This window comes from Staurois parvus, unplaced genomic scaffold, assembly GCF_062004578.1.
Source record: "Staurois parvus isolate SC_StPar_1 unplaced genomic scaffold, SC_StPar_1.0 ptg003456l, whole genome shotgun sequence".
Lineage (NCBI taxonomy): Eukaryota > Metazoa > Chordata > Amphibia > Anura > Ranidae > Staurois > Staurois parvus.
Window position 1 is genome coordinate 107,291 of NW_028321252.1, and position 17,483 is coordinate 124,773.

The window sequence follows — 17,483 nt, forward strand, 5'->3', positions numbered from 1 at the left end:
TCATCTACTATGTTTGCAGTCCATTAGTTCAGAATTTTTTTTTCCTGTTTTCTGCCTCTAAAACCTAGGGTGCGTCTTATGGAGCGAAAAATACGGTAATAGCGCACCAATCGGGAACAATCCGCACGTTTCAGTATATTACTGTCTATGTAGTGTAAGAACTGTGGGAGGAGTTAGGGGGGTAAATTTGGCTATAATAATAAGAATCTCTATGTGAGATAACAGGAAGTGGTCGCCATGCAGGAACACTTAGTAAATATTCTCCCTCGGCTCTTCTACAAACCCTTCCAGTCCATGTCCCTAGGGTCTTTCTCAGCTCCGTCTAGGTGGAGTTCATTAACTTCCTTTGGTCTTAGGGAGCCAGGAGGATGTCTTATCGAATACGGTGTCTCCTGAAGATGTGGGGTGAATAGCACCTTAAACAGCACCAGGCAGTGCACATGAGCAGTCCTTGATTGGATCAAACATGGTGCCTTCAAACGTTGGGTGGGTTTGGAGCAGGAAATGGCTTTTCTCCCCTTACCAACTCTATTGTGGAAATTCTCAACTCTCCCTTCTGAAGTTAAGGTGCATCCATTCATAAGTACCATGCTGGTGGTAGTAACAAAAATGGGGGTGCCTCTAATCTTCTTCTGGCTTATCGGGGATGTCTCCAATTGTTGGCTTTTCTGGAATCACTCCGAGTCTCTCGGATCCACATTTCTGGCCATTCTTGACCTCAAATCAATTCCGGCTTCAGAATTTTTTGGAAGGAAATAGATGGAGAGCACAGATATCCAATCAATGGGAACACCCCCACCACCCCACCCCCTGCTCCATATTAACCACTTCCTTTTCCGGACACTTTTACCCCCTTCTTGTCCAGGGCAATTTTCAGCTTTCAGCGCTATCACACTTTGAATGACAATTGCGCGGTCATGCAACACTGTACCCATAGGAATTTTTTACCATTTTTTTGATACAGATAAAGCTTTATTTTTATGGTATTTATTCACCGCTGGGATTTTAATTTTTTTTTGCTATATAAATGAAAAAGTCCAAAAATTTTGAAAAAAGTGTTTTTCTTATAAAATTTTGAAAATAATATTTCATCATAAATCTTGGCCAAAATTTATTCCGTTATCTTTTTAGTAAAAAAAAAAAAATACGCCAAATTAGTTATAACCAAAAATTATAATTTTTAAACATTTTTTTTTTACATTTTTATTTTATTTTTTTATATTATTATTTTTTTTTTTTTTTACACATACCGTCACCCTAGAAGTACAGTGTCACCATTTGATCGACTGCGCAGTTTTTATTTTTGCGCTATAAACAAAAAAAAGACTGACAATTTTGAAAAAAAACAAAAAAAACCATATGTTTGACTTTTTGCTATAAAACATGTTCAGTAAAAAAAAACAAAATTTAAAATCAAATTTTGTTATAAATTTATGCCAAAATGTATTTTGTTCTGTGTCTTTGCTAAAAAAAAATCCCAATACCTGTAAATTAATTTATGTGAAAGTGGGCAGCAGACTGGCTAAATGGTTAGCACTTCCGCCTGGCAGTACTCGGGTCATTGGTTCGAATCCCAACCACGGAACCACCTGCCTGGAGTTTGCATGTTCTCCCTGTGCCTGTGTGGGTACTCCGGTTTTCTCCCACACTCCAAAGACATGCTGGTAGGTGAATTGGCTCCTGTCTAAATTGGCCCTAATATGTGTATGTATGGATGTGAGTTAGGGACCTTAGATTGTATGCCCCTTGAGGGTCAGGGACTGATGTGAATGTACAATATATATGTAAAGCGCTGCGTAAATTGACGGAGCTATATAAGTACCTGAAATAAATAAAAAATAAAAATAAAAGTTATAGCGTCTACAAATGGCATTTTTTTAATACTAGTAATGGCAGTGATCAGCGACTTATAGTAGGGCTGCGGCAGCCATTCTGACACTGGGGGGGGAACTGACTAACTGTCACTGACATCCCCAGTGACACCAATACAGTGATCAGTACTAATAAAAAGCACTGACACTGTACTAATGACACTGGGCAGGAAGGGGTTAACATCTGGGGAGATCAAAGGGTTGTGTGCTGTGTGTGTTTCACATTACGTGCTGCTTTCCTATGTAAGCATGCTGCTTTGTATTGCTCTGCTATGCTGACAGGGGAGAGACCTGTATTGTTTACATACAGACCTCTCCCCTGTCAGTGTTCCTCGGCGATCGCCGGGTGCTGGCGGGGACTCTCCGGCCGGGACCCGGTGATCGACAGCTGTAGCTGCCATTTGCGGAGCAGGTAGGGTGGCCACACGCACCCCCTACAACAGAAATGCAAAATCACCTATATACATGATTTTGCACAGCCCTGCCTCCATGTAGCAGTAGTTCTGCTAAAGGGTGGTCGGGAAGTGGTTAAAACAAAAACAATTTATATATATATATATATATTTATTTAAAAAATGAATCATTCTACAGATGTGAGCACATAAATGGGTGCATTTACAGGACGTTCCTGCAGAAATACACAAAGCTCAGCTAGATTTACAAGGAATACACATGGCTCCTGTATTCCGACAATGTCTGCTGATCCCGGAGACTCCCGCCTTCAAAACCTTTTAGTTTCTTTGCAACATCCCATTCTCAGCAAAATTTCCGGTGCACTTTAGTTTGCTATAAATATACACAACTGAGACCGAGCTAAAGTCAGCAGCAACACTGAAGGATTAGACGGATGGTGTGGAGCACACAGTGGTGAGTCCACTTACCTCCCTTCCGCACGGAGCCTGTCCCGGAGGAAAATTTCACAAACAGCTAAAAATCTGATAATAAGGAAGAAAACATGCGGTTTGCCAGTCGGTTTACTGGAAATATCCCCCATTGATGATGGTGGTTTTTCAATGATCAGAGAAAGCCAGCAACTCACCTGCCACATAGGGGCCCAGGGGCATCTGGTTATAATTGACTATACTGCCTGGACCTGGTCCTCGGAAGCTGGGACCAAAATTATTGTTGTACATCTGTGTGGAGCCAAAGGTCCCCTGGGGAAAAACAAAAAAAGGAGGAGTCAAACAGACGGACTTACGGATTAAATCATTAAAGTGGAAACAAACTCATTCAATCAATACAAACTATTTTAATCCTTGCTTTGAATATTAACCCCTTCATGCCGGCGCTTCCCGGCCCTTTAAGGGTTCCAGAAGTCGGGAGGCGGAGCGGGGTTTAGTGGTCACATGATCGGGAAAGGTCCCAATCGAAAGAGGAGATCGGGACCTTTCCGTGAGTACCGTACATGTGTGCTGGGAGCGGGCAGGGTGCGCGCTCTCGGCACATACGTCCTTTTTAAATAGAACGCAAATGTGCGGCCACTCGGAATCTAGGCCCAGACGCAGGGAGGCCGCGCATTTGTGTGCGGCCGGCGTGAAAGGTTAAAAATGAATTAACCACTTCAGCTCTGGAAGATGACCAGGCCATTTTTTTGCTGAGCTACTTTAGGTGGTGATTGTGCGGTCATGCAACTCCCCCGTTAGATTGTAAGCTCCCAGGATCAGGGCCCTCCTAACCCTCCTGTATTGAACTGTATTGTTGCTGTATTGTCTCCCGTTATATTGTAAAGCGCTGAGCAAAGTGTTGGCGCCATAAATCCTGTATAATAATAACTCTGTACTTAAACAGATAATTTTTTTTCCAGACAATATTCTTTTGTTGGTATTTGATCATCACTTTTTTTTGAGATATAAAAAAAAAGATCAAAATTAAAAAAATAAATAAATAAAAAAAAAAAAAAAAATATATATATATATATATATATACAGTTGTGGCCAAAATTATTCAACCCCCACTGAAATTGAGTGTTTTGGCCAGTTTGACATTGCTTTTGATCATTCAGTCATCTTGCTTACATTTACATTAAAGAGGCACTTGTAGGTCAGACAAATATAACATAACAGTTATAATGAAATAACCACAAATGTCTTTTCTGTGCTCACAGCATTATCAGTTTTATTCAACCCCCAAGTGACATTCAATCTTAGTACTTAGTACAGCATCCTTTTACAGTTATAACAGCTTTTAAACGTGAAGCATAGCTTGACACAAGTGTCTTGCAGCGATCTACGGGTATCTTCGCCCATTCTTCATGGGCAAAGGCCTCCAGTTCAGTCACATTCTTAGGCTTGCGCACTGCAACTGCTTTCTTTAAGTCCCACCAGAGGTTCTCAATCGGATTTAAGTCTGGTGACTGCGATGGCCACTCCAAAATGTTCCAGCCTTTCCTCTGCAACCATGCTCTAGTGGACTTGGAGGTATGCTTGGGATCATTGTCCTGTTGAAAGGTCCAACGTCTCCCAAGCCTCAGGTGTGTGACGGACTGCATCACGTTTCCATCCAATATCTCCTGGTACTGAAGAGAATTCATGGTACCTTGCACACGCTGAAGCTTCCCTGTACCTGCAGAAGCAAAACAGCCCCAAAGCATGATTGACCCTCCACCATGCTTCACAGTAGGCAAGGTGTTCTTTTCATCATAGGCCTTGTTCTTCCTCCTCCAAACATAGCGTTGATCCATGGGCCCAAACAGTTCTAATTTTGTTTCATCAGTCCACAGAACACTATCCCACAACTTTTGTGGTTTGTCCACATGGCTTTTGGCATACTGCAGTCGACTCTTCTTATTCTTTGGAGACAGCAAGGGGGTACGCCTGGGAGTTCTGGCACGGAGGCCTTCATTACGCAGTGTGCGTCTTATTGTCTGGGCTGAAACTTCTGTACCCACATCTGACAAATCTTTTCTCAGTTCCTCAGCAGTCACACGGGGACTTCTCTCCACTCTACGCTTCAGGTAGCGCACAGCAGTCGAAGTCAGCATCTTCTTTCTGCCACGACCAGGTAGCGTTTCAACAGTGCCCTTTGCCTTGAATTTGCGAATGATGCTTCCTAAGGTGTCTCTTGGTATGTTTAACATCTTTGCAATCTTCTTATAGCCATTGCCCTTCCTGTGAAGAGAAATCACCTCTTCTCTTGTCTTCCTGGACCATTCTCTTGCCTTCACCATGTTTGTAACCACACCAGTAAATGTCTAGAAGGAGCTGAGTATCACAGTCATTTTAAAGCTGCCTAATTGGTGCTTATTATGCTTGATTGCTGCTCGGTGACATCCACAGGTGTTTTCAATACCTGATGGAAAGCACCTGTATGAACCTCTGTTCTTCAGAGTGGTAGTCTTTAAGGGGTTGAATAATTGTGGCAATGAAGAAACCACATAAGAACCATTTACTACTGTATTACATAAACAATTGATGTCATTTTAGTTGCATTTGGGTAGTTACAACGTCCTTGTAGGATTTGATTCTGAATACAATTCCAAATGTACACTATAGTCCCTAAACCCCTTTACAGCATTGGGGGTTGAATAATTTTGGCCACAACTGTATACACATACACACTTTCTGCTATATAACATCCAATACAAAAAAAAAACCACATTTCTTCATGAATTTTGCCCCAAATTTTTTCTGCTCCATGACTTTGATTAAAAAAAAAAAATTCCAAAAGGTGTACAGGCGTACCTCAGTTTACAAACGCCTCGGTTAATGTAATTTTTGGTTTATGAATGAAAATCCATTGAAAATAATGCCTCGGTTTACTCATTTTTTGGCGAACGGATCAATTGGTTTTCAATGCATTTACGATTTTTTTTTTTATCATGTCCCTGTACAGTACCTCTAGTAACCACAGCAGAAAAAGGTGAAGGTGGTCATCACAGTCTCCTGACCTTCAATATCATCGAGCCGCTCTGGGCAAATCTCAAACACGCGACTCACGCAAGACGACCCAAGACTTTGCATGACCTGGAGGCATTTTGCTGAGACGAATGGGCGGCTCTACCACCTGCAGGAATTTGGGGGCCTCATAGACAACTATTACAGAAGACTGACCTCTGTCATTGATGCTAAAGGAGGTGATACACAGGATTAAAAACTAAGGGGTGCAGACCATAGGAGACACAAGAAATGGGTTCTGCCGGCTCACTCGTGTGTTCTTTGAAAATTATCCATCCTGTATATTACCAATTCTCCAAGGGGGGGGCAAACTTTTGAGCACAACTGTATATAATTGTTCTGATGGACCGATCAAAGTTGGCGTTTTGTCGTAGCGCATCATTGTCCGTTTGCAGTGCTTTAGACTTCACTCACACCTCATCATGGCTGTGATTTCCACCAAAACGCAATTGTCATAAGGCGGAATAAAGACACCTTCAACCACTTGCCAACTGTGCTATAGCCAAATGACGTCTACAGTGCGGGTGTCCAGTTCTGGGAGGGTGTCATATGAAGTCCTAACAGAACGCGCTCGGCGGCGTGCCCCCGGTGATCTCTGTGAACGCCATGTCCTACGGACACAGCAGATCACCGAGAAAATACAGTTGCCGGTTATCGGCTGCACTTTCCTCACTCTGCCATAACGTGAGGAAAGTACTGCCGATAACCGGCAATTGTCAGAGCAGATCGGCACTGTTCATCAGGGCACTGATAATCAGTGCCCAGAAGTGCCACCCAGCAGTGCCTCCCACCAGTGCCCATCAATGCCGCCCAGCAGTGTCACCCATCAATGCCACTCATTAGTGTCGCCAGTCAGTGCTGTCAGTCAGTGCCTCCAGTCAGCGCCGCCTATCAGTATCACCCATCAGTGCTGCATATCAATGCAACATCATCAGTGCCTCCTCATCAATGCCCACCAGTGCCACCTCATCAGTGTAGTCTATCAGTGCCCATAATTGCTGCATATCAGTGCAGCATCATCAGTGCCTCCTCATCAATGCCCACCAGTGCCACCTCATCAGTGTAGTCTATCAGTGCCCATAATTGCTGCATATCAGTGCCTCCTCATTAATGCCCAGGAGTGCCGCCTCATCAGTGTAGTCTATCAGTGCCCATCATTGCTGCATATCAGTTGAGCATCAGTGTCTCCTCATTAATGCCCACCAGTGCCACCTCATCAGAGTAGCCTATCAGTGCCCATCAGTGCTGCCTATCCGTGCCACCTCATCAGTGCCCATCAGTGCTGCCTATCAGTGCTCATCAGTGCTGCCTCATTAACGCACATCAGTGAAGGAGAAAAATTACCTGTTTGCAAAATTTTATAATAGAAACAAAGAAAAACTTCTTTTTTTTTCAAATTGTTTGTTCTATCTTTATAGTGCCAAAAAAAAAAACAACCAGCGGCAGTTAAATACCACCAAAAGAAAGCTCTATTTGTGTGAAAAAAAATGATAAAAAATTCATATGGGTCGCATGACCGCGCAATTGTCATTCAAAGTGTGATAGCGCTGAAAGCTGAAAATTGGCCTGGACAGAAAGGGGGTAAAAGTGCCTGGTAGGCGAGGGGTTAAACTCTGTATTGAAAATGCATAAGTGCTAAAGCCTTCAAGAGGAGTCCCAGGTATGGATATTTTATACACTGTTACATTTGTCCAGCTTGGACCAATGCCTGGCTGATGCCCTTGGAAGCTGGAAGCACCGCTACTACAGTGATCTCCACAAGGGGCATTATGAACACGGCAGGTCAGCCACTTGGCAAGGTCGCCATTGAGAGAATGGTTCACATTTTCTGAATGAATGCAAAGCGTTCTCTGATTGGATAAGGTGGAGAGCGTGACATCACCAGCCCACCTCATCCAATCAGAGAACGATTTGCATTCATTAAGGAAATGCGAACCATTCTCTCAATGGAGCTCGTGTCAAGTGGCCAACCTGCCGTGTTCATATTGCAACAGGGTAGACACTTCGCAGGGGCCCCGGAAGTTAGTGGCCGACCTACTGTGTTCACAATGCAGCTGCTTAGCATGGGACCCAGAAGCAAGCCGAGATCGCTGTAGTAGTAATGTAGCAGCGGTGTCTACATCAGTTTCCAGGGACAACAGCCAAGTATGGCATATACTGTACACAGAAGACAGACCAAGGTAACTATGTATCCATACCTTCAATTCATCTTTTAGCGATTGATCCATACAGTTTTAGATTTGGGTAGTTCTAACCTGAACTGTGGCTTCTCCTCCTCGGTTGGTCAGCCGGCTGAGAATACTTCGCTCGGACATCTGTAGACGGGCTGCCACCGGGGGTATCCGGGACAGCATGGAGGGCAAACGGGTCACATCGGCCTTCATGTCACTCAGCAGCTCTTCCAGCTGATTCAGCACTGTCCACAGGGTACAAACAAAACAAATGACACCATCACATAAAGGGCTCTCTCTTTCCAAGTCACACCTTGTCTCCGCCCCCTACCCACCTCCGAGCACTGTTCCTGGTCTCCGCCCCCTACCCACCTCCGAGCACTGGTCCTTGGTTCCACCCACCTCAGAGCACTGTTCCTTGGTTCCACCCCCTACCCACCTCTCAGCACTGTTCCTTGATTCTACCCACCTCCGAGCACTGTTCCTTGGTTCTACCCACCTCCGAGCACTGTTCCTTGGTTCTACCCACCTCCGAGCACTGTTCCTTGGTTCTACCCACCTCTCAGCACTGTTCCTTGATTCTACCCACCTCCGAGCACTGTTCCTTGGTTCTACCCACCTCTGAGCACTGTTCCTTTGTTCTGCCCACCTCCGAGCACTGTTCCTTGGTCCCCCCCCCCCCTAACCACCTCCGTGCACTGTTCCTTGGTTCCACCCCCTACCCACCTCTCAGCACTGTTCCTTGGTTCTGCCCACCTCCGAGCACTGTTCCTTGGTTCTACCCACCTCCGAGCACTGTTCCTTGGTTTTACCCACCTCCGAGCACTGTTCCTTGGTTCTACCCACCTCCGAGCACTGTTCCTTGGTTCTACCCACCTCCGAGCACTGTTCCTTGGTTCTACCCACCTCCGAGCACTGTTCCTTGGTTCTACCCACCTCTGAACACTTTTCCTTGGTTTTACTCACCTCCGAGCACTGTTCCTTGGTTCTACCCACCTCCGAGCACTGTTCCTTGGTACTACCTACCTTCGAGCACTGTTCCTTGGTTCCACCCACTACCCACCTCCAAGCACTTTTCCTTGGTTTTACCCACCTCCGAGCACTGTTCCTTGGTTCTACCCACCTTCGAGCACTGTTCCTTGGTTCCACCCCCCTACCCACCTCCGAGCACTGTTCCTTGGTTCCACCCCCTACCCACCTCCGAGCACTGTTCCTTGGTTCCACCCCCCCTACCCACATCCGAGCACTGTTCCTTGGTTCCACCCCCTACCCACCTCCGAGCACTGTTCCTTGGTTCCACCCCCCCTACCCACATCCGAGCACTGTTCCTTGGTTCCACCCCCCTACCCACCTCCGAGCAAACTTCCTTGGTTCCACCCCCCTACCCACCTCCGAGCACTGTTCCTTGGTTCCACCCCCCTACCCACCTCCGAGCACTGTTCCTTGGTTCCACCCCCCTACCCACCTCCGAGCACTGTTCCTTGGTTCCATCCCCTCCTAGTACCTTAGAGAATACACAACCAAGTATCACTTTCTGTTGATAAGTAATTTGTATTGAATTTGTAACGATAACAAGAAAAGAAGTAAAATAGATCCCCTGCCGCCACCAACAATAGACTCTTTCCCCCAGCAACAACAGATCTCCCCTCATCCAGCACCAATAGACCCTCCAACAATCAGCAATAATAGACCTCTCTCTCAACAGTAGATCCATCTCATCAATTGACCCCCCTAGTAACAATAGATCCCACACCAACATCAATAGACCTTCCCAGCACAAAATGTTAAGTGTCACCAACCTTTGTGTAGGACGGCATTCGCAGGTTTGTTCCCTGCCAGAGACTCTTTGGAGAGATGCTGATGGCTCTCAGCAAGGCACTCCACTTCGGCCAGTCGGGCATTCAGTGCCATGGCTGGGTGGTTGGGGTCCTGCGTCATATTGAGATAGGCGGCTCTTCGCAGCTGTTCTTCAATTACAAGTGCTTGTTCCAGAAGCTACGGAAAACACAAACGTTCCATTACATCAACACAGAGGAAGCCCTGCTAAAAACGATCATATCTACAACTTACTAAATAATAGTGTGATGGTCGGTGGGAAGAATGTCCCTTACATTGGTGGTCAGTGGGAAGAATGTCCCTTACATTGGGGGTCGGTGGGAAGAATGTCCCTTACATTGGGGGTCAGTGGGAAGAATGTCCCTTACATTGGGGGTCAGTGGGAAGAATGTCCCTTACATTGGTGGTCAGTGGGAAGAATGTCCCTTACATTGGGGGTCAGTGGGAAGAATGTCCCTTACATTGGGGGTCAGTGGGAAGAATGTACCTTACATTGGGGGTCAGTGGGAAGAATGTCCCTTACATTGGTGGTCAGTGGGAAGAATGTCCCTTACGTTGGGGGTCAGTGGGAAGAATGTCCCTTACATTGGGGGTCAGTGGGAAGAATGTCCCTTACATTGGTGGTCAGTGGGAAGAATGTCCCTTACATTGGTGATCAGTGGGAAGAATGTCCCTTACATTGGTGATCAGTGGGAAGAATGTCCCTTACGTTGGGGATCAGTGGGAAGAATGTCCCTTACATTGGGGGTCAGTGGGAAGAATGTCCCTTACATTGGGGGTCAGTGGGAAGAATGTCCCTTACATTGGTGATCAGTGGGAAGAATGTCCCTTACATTGGTGATCAGTGGGAAGAATGTCCCTTACATTGGGGGTCAGTGGGAAGAATGTCCCTTACATTGGGGGTCAGTGGGAAGAATGTCCCTTACATTGGTGATCAGTGGGAAGAATGTCCCTTACATTGGGGGTCGGTGGGAAGAATGTCCCTTACATTGGGGGTCGGTGGGAAGAATGTCCCTTACATTGGTGGTCAGTGGGAAGAATGTCCCTAACATTGGGGATCAGTGGGAAGAATGTCCCTTACATTGGGGGTCAGTGGGAAGAATGTCCCTTACATTGGTGGTCAGTGGGAAGAATGTCCCTTACATTGGGGATCAGTGGGAAGAATGTCCCTTACATTGGGGGTCAGTGGGAAGAATGTCCCTTACATTGGTGGTCAGTAGGAAGAATGTCCCTTACATTGGGGGGTCAGTGGGAAGAATGTCCCTTACATTGGGGGTCAGTGGGAGGAATGTCCCTTACATTGGGGGTCAGTGGGAAGAATGTCCCTTACAGTGGTGATCAGTGGGAAGAATGTCCCTTACATTGGGGGTCAGTGGGAAGAATGTCCCTTACATTGGGGGTCAGTGGGAAGAATGTTCCTTACATTGGTGGTCAGTGGGAAGAATGTCCTTACATTGGTGATCTAGTGGGAAGAATGTCCCTTACATTGGTGATCAGTGGGAAGGATGTCCCTTACATTGGTGGTCAGTGGAAAGAATGTCCCTTACATTGGTGATCAGTGGGAAGAATGTCCCTTACATTGGTGATCAGTGGGAAGAATGTCCCTTACATTGGTGGTCAGTGGAAAGAATGTCCCTTACATTGGTGGTCAGTGGAAAGAATGTCCCTTACATTGGTGGTCAGTGGGAAGAATGTCCCTTACATTGGGGGTCAGTGGGAAGAATGTCCCTTACATTGGTGGTCAGTGGGAAGAATGTCCCTTACATTGGGGATCAGTGGGAAGAATGTCCCTTACATTGGGGGTCAGTGGGAAGATCATCCCTTACATTGGGGGGTCAGTGGAAAGAATCCTCCTTACATTGGGGGTCAGTGGGAAGAATGTCCCTTACATTGGGGGGTCAATGGGAAGAATGTCCCTTACATTGGGGGTCAGTGGGAAGATCGTCCCTTACATTGGGGGGTCAGTGGGAAGAATGCTCCTTACATTGGGGGTCAGTGGGAAGAATGTCCCTTACATTGGGGGTCAGTGGGAAGAATGTCCCTGACATTGGGGGTCAGTGGGAAGAATGTCCCTTACATTGGTGGTCAGTAGGAAGAATGTCCCTTACATTGGGGGGTCAGTGGGAAGAATGTCACTTACATTGGGGGTCAGTGGGAGGAATGTCCCTTACATTGGGGGTCAGTGGGAAGAATGTCCCTTACATTGGGGGGTCAGTGGGAAGAATGTCCCTTACATTGGGGGTCAGTGGGAAGAATGTCCATTACATTGGTGGTCAGTGGGAAGAATGTCCCTTACATTGGGGGTCAGTGGGAAGAATGTCCCTTACATTGGGGATCAGTGGGAAGAATATCCATTACATTGGGGGTCAGTGGGAAGAATGTCCCTTACATTGGGGGCCAGTGGGAAGAATGTCCCTTACATTGGGGGTCAGTGGGAGGAATGTCCCTTACATTGGGGGTCAGTGGGAAGAATGTCCCTTACATTGGTGATCAGTGGGAAGAATGTCCCTTACATTGGTGGTCAGTGGGAAGAATGTCCCTTACATTGGGGGTCAGTGGGAAGAATGTCCTTTACATTGGAGGTCAGTGGGAAGAATGTCCCTTACATTGGTGATCAGTGGGAAGAATGTCCCTTACATTGGGGGGTCAGTGGGAAGAATATCCCTTACATTGGGGGTCACTGGGAGGAATGTCCCTTACATTGGGGGTCAGTGGGAAGAATGTCCCTTACATTGGGGATCAGTGGGAAGAATGTCCCTTACATTGGGGATCAGTGGGAAGAATATCCATTACATTGGGGGTCAGTGGGAAGAATGTCCCTTACATTGGGGGTCAGTGGGAAGAATGTCCCTTACATTGGGGGTCAGTGGGAAGAATGTCCCTTACATTGGGGGTCAGTGGGAAGAATGTCCCTTACATTGGGGGTCAGTGGGAAGAATGTCCCTTACATTGGTGATCAGTGGGAGGAATGTCCCTAACATTGGTGATCAGTGGGAAGAATGTCCCTTACATTGGTGATCAGTGGGAAGAATGTCCCTTACATTGGGGGTCAGTGGGAAGAATGTCCCTTACATTGGTGGTCAGTGGGAAGAATGTCCCTTACATTGGAGGTCAGTGGGAAGAATGCTCCTTACATTGGTGATCAGTGGGAAGAATGTCCCTTACATTGGTGATCAGTGGGAAGAATGCCCCTTACATTGGGGGTCAGTGGGAAGAATGTCCCTTACATTGGTGGTCAGTGGGAAGAATGTCCCTTACATTGGTGGTCAGTGGGAAGAATGTCCCTTACATTGGTGGTCAGTGGGAAGAATGTCCCTTACATTGGTGATCAGTGGGAAGAATGTCCCTTACATTGGTGGTCAGTGGGAAGAATGTCCCTTACATTGGGGGTCAGTAGGAAGAATGTCCCTTACATTGGGGGGTCAGTGGGAAGAATGTCCCTTACATTGGGGGTCAGTGGGAAGAATGTCCCTTACATTGGTGATCAGTGGGAAGAATGTCCCTTACATTGGGGGTCGGTGGGAAGAATGTCCCTTACATTGGGGGTCAGTGGGAAGAATGTCCCTTACATTGGTGGTCAGTGGGAAGAATGTCCCTTACATTGGGCGTCAGTGGGAAGAATGTCCCTTACATTGGTGGTCAGTGGGAAGAATGTCCCTTACATTGGGGGTCAGTGGGAAGAATGTCCCTTACATTGGTGGTCAGTGGGAAGAATGTCCCTTACATTGGGGGTCAGTGGGAAGAATGTCCCTTACATTGGTGGTCAGTGGGAAGAATGTCCCTTACATTTGGGATCAGTGGGAAGAATATCCATTACATTGGGGGTCAGTGGGAAGAATGTCCCTTACATTGGTGGTCAGTGGGAAGAATGTCCCTTACATTGGTGGTCAGTGGGAAGAATGTCCCTTACATTGTGGGGTCAGTGGGAAGAATGTCCCTTACATTGGGGGTCAGTAGGAAGAATGTCCCTTACATTGGTGATCAGTGGGAAGAATGTCCCTTACATTGGGGGGTCAGTGGGAAGAATGTCCCTTACATTGTGGGTCACTGGGAGGAATGTCCCTTACATTGGGGGTCAGTGGGAAGAATGTCCCTTACATTGGGGGGTCAGTGGGAAGAATGTCCCTTACATTGGGGGTCAGTGGGAAGAATGTCCCTTACATTGGTGGTCAGTGGGAAGAATGTCCCTTACATTGGGGGTCAGTGGGAAGAATGTCCCTTACATTGGTGGTCAGTGGGAAGAATGTCCCTTACATTGGGGGTCAGTGGGAAGAATGTCCCTTACATTGGGGATCAGTGGGAAGAATGTCCCTTACATTGCGGATCAGTGGGAAGAATATCCATTACATTGGGGGTCAGTGGGAAGAATGTCCCTTACATTGGGGGTCAGTGGGAAGAATGTCCCTAACATTGGTGATCAGTGGGAAGAATGTCCTTTACATTGGTGATCAGTGGGAAGAATGTCCCTTACATTGGTGGTCAGTGGGAAGAATGCCCCTTACATTGGTGATCAGTGGGAAGAATGTCCCTTACATTGGTGGTCAGTAGGAAGAATGTCCCTTACATTGGTGGTCAGTAGGAAGAATGTCCCTTACATTGGTGGTCAGTGGGAAGAATGTCCCTTACATTGGTGGTCAGTGGGAAGAATGTCCCTTACATTGGTGATCAGTGGGAAGAATGTCCCTTACATTGGTGGTCAGTGGGAAGAATGTCCCTTACATTGCGGGGTCAGTGGGAAGAATGTCCCTTACATTGGGGGTCAGTAGGAAGAATGTCCCTTACATTGGGGGGTCAGTGGGAAGAATGTCCCTTACATTGGGGGTCAGTGGGAAGAATGTCCCTTACATTGGTGATCAGTGGGAAGAATGTCCCTTACATTGGTGGTGAGTGGAAAGAATGTCCCTTACATTGGAGGTCAGTGGGAAGAATGTCCCTTACATTGGTGGTCAGTGGAAAGAATGTCCCTTACATTGGTGGTCAGTGGAAAGAATGTCCCTTACATTGGTGGTCAGTGGGAAGAATGTCCCTTACATTGGGGGTCAGTGGGAAGAATGTCCCTTACATTGGTGGTCAGTGGGAAGAATGTCCCTTACATTGGGGGTCAGTGGGAAGAATGTCCCTTACATTGGTGGTCAGTGGGAAGAATGTCCCTTACATTTGGGATCAGTGGGAAGAATATCCATTACATTGGGGGTCAGTGGGAAGAATGTCCCTTACATTGGGGGTCAGTGGGAAGAATGTCCCTTACATTGGGGGGTCAATGGGAAGAATGTCCCTTACATTGGGGGTCAGTGGGAAGAATGTCCCTTACATTGGGGGTCAGTGGGAAGATCATCCCTTACATTGGGGGGTCAGTGGGAAGAATGCTCCTTACATTGGGGGTCAGTGGGAAGAATGTCCCTTACATTGGGGGGTCAATGGGAAGAATGCTCCTTACTTTGGGGGTCAGTGGGAAGAATGTCCCTTACATTGGGGGGTCAATGGGAAGAATGTCCCTTACATTAAGGGTCAGTGGGAAGATCGGCCCTTACATTGGGGGGTCAGTGGGAAGAATGCTCCTTACATTGGGGGTCAGTGGGAAGAATGTCCCTTACATTGGGGGTCAGTGGGAAGAATGTCCCTGACATTGGGGGTCAGTGGGATGAATGTCCCTTACATTGGGGGGTCAGTGGGAAGAATGTCCCTTACATTGGCGGTCAGTGGGAAGAATGTCCCTTACATTGGGGGTCAGTGGGAAGAATGCCCCTTACATTGGGGGTCAGTGGGAAGAATGCCCCTTACATTGGGGGTCAGTGGGAAGAATGTCCCTTACATTGGTGGTCAGTGGGAAGAATGTCCCTTACATTGGGGGTCAGTGGGAAGAATGTCCCTTACATTGGGGATCAGTGGGAAGAATGTCCCTTACATTGCGGATCAGTGGGAAGAATATCCATTACATTGGGGGTCAGTGGGAAGAATGTCCCTTACATTGGGGGTCAGTGGGAAGAATGTCCCTAACATTGGTGATCAGTGGGAAGAATGTCCTTTACATTGGTGATCAGTGGGAAGAATGTCCCTTACATTGGTGGTCAGTAGGAAGAATGTCCCTTACATTGGTGGTCAGTAGGAAGAATGTCCCTTACATTGGTGGTCAGTGGGAAGAATGTCCCTTACATTGGTGGTCAGTGGGAAGAATGTCCCTTACATTGGTGATCAGTGGGAAGAATGTCCCTTACATTGGTGGTCAGTGGGAAGAATGTCCCTTACATTGCGGGGTCAGTGGGAAGAATGTCCCTTACATTGGGGGTCAGTAGGAAGAATGTCCCTTACATTGGGGGGTCAGTGGGAAGAATGTCCCTTACATTGGGGGTCAGTGGGAAGAATGTCCCTTACATTGGTGATCAGTGGGAAGAATGTCCCTTACATTGGTGGTGAGTGGAAAGAATGTCCCTTACATTGGAGGTCAGTGGGAAGAATGTCCCTTACATTGGTGGTCAGTGGAAAGAATGTCCCTTACATTGGTGGTCAGTGGAAAGAATGTCCCTTACATTGGTGGTCAGTGGGAAGAATGTCCCTTACATTGGGGGTCAGTGGGAAGAATGTCCCTTACATTGGTGGTCAGTGGGAAGAATGTCCCTTACATTGGGGGTCAGTGGGAAGAATGTCCCTTACATTGGTGGTCAGTGGGAAGAATGTCCCTTACATTTGGGATCAGTGGGAAGAATATCCATTACATTGGGGGTCAGTGGGAAGAATGTCCCTTACATTGGGGGTCAGTGGGAAGAATGTCCCTTACATTGGGGGGTCAATGGGAAGAATGTCCCTTACATTGGGGGTCAGTGGGAAGAATGTCCCTTACATTGGGGGTCAGTGGGAAGATCATCCCTTACATTGGGGGGTCAGTGGGAAGAATGCTCCTTACATTGGGGGTCAGTGGGAAGAATGTCCCTTACATTGGGGGGTCAATGGGAAGAATGCTCCTTACTTTGGGGGTCAGTGGGAAGAATGTCCCTTACATTGGGGGGTCAATGGGAAGAATGTCCCTTACATTAAGGGTCAGTGGGAAGATCGGCCCTTACATTGGGGGGTCAGTGGGAAGAATGCTCCTTACATTGGGGGTCAGTGGGAAGAATGTCCCTTACATTGGGGGTCAGTGGGAAGAATGTCCCTGACATTGGGGGTCAGTGGGATGAATGTCCCTTACATTGGGGGTCAGTGGTAAGAATGTCCCTTACATTGGCGGTCAGTGGGAAGAATGTCCCTTACATTGGGGGTCAGTGGGAAGAATGCCCCTTACATTGGGGGTCAGTGGGAAGAATGCCCCTTACATTGGGGGTCAGTGGGAAGAATGTCCCTTACATTGGGGGTCAGTGGGAAGAATGTCCCTTACATTGGGGGTCAGTGGGAAGAATGTCCCTTACATTGATGATCAGTGGGAAGAATATCCCTTACATTGGGGGTCAGTGGGAAGAATGTCCCTTACATTGGGGGTCAGTGGGAAGAATGTCCCTTACATTGGGGGTCAGTGGGAAGAATATCCATTACATTGGGGGTCAGTGGGAAGAATGTCCCTTACATTGGGGGTCAGTGGGAAGAATGTCCCTTACATTGGGGGGTCAATGGGAAGAATATCCCTTACATTGGGGGTCAGTGGGAAGAATGTCCCTGACATTGGGGGTCAGTGGGATGAATGTCTCTTACATTGGGGGTCAGTGGTAAGAATATCCCTTACA

At 47.2% G+C, this 17,483-nt stretch overlaps 1 protein-coding gene across 1 annotated transcript in view; it reads right to left on the minus strand.

Moving 5' to 3' along the window:
* The window catches only part of LOC149428163 (ATP-dependent chromatin remodeler CHD5-like), a gene marked incomplete at its 5' end in the record, with an annotated part of 46,603 nt that overhangs the window by 13,281 nt on the left and 15,839 nt on the right, over positions 1 to 17,483 (minus strand). Inside the window, 3 exons of the mRNA XM_089667645.1 lie at positions 2,911 to 3,025; positions 8,020 to 8,180; positions 9,735 to 9,930. Coding sequence (XP_089523771.1) covers positions 2,911 to 3,025; positions 8,020 to 8,180; positions 9,735 to 9,930 — 472 coding nt within the window. The remainder of the gene's footprint in view (positions 1 to 2,910; positions 3,026 to 8,019; positions 8,181 to 9,734; positions 9,931 to 17,483) is intronic.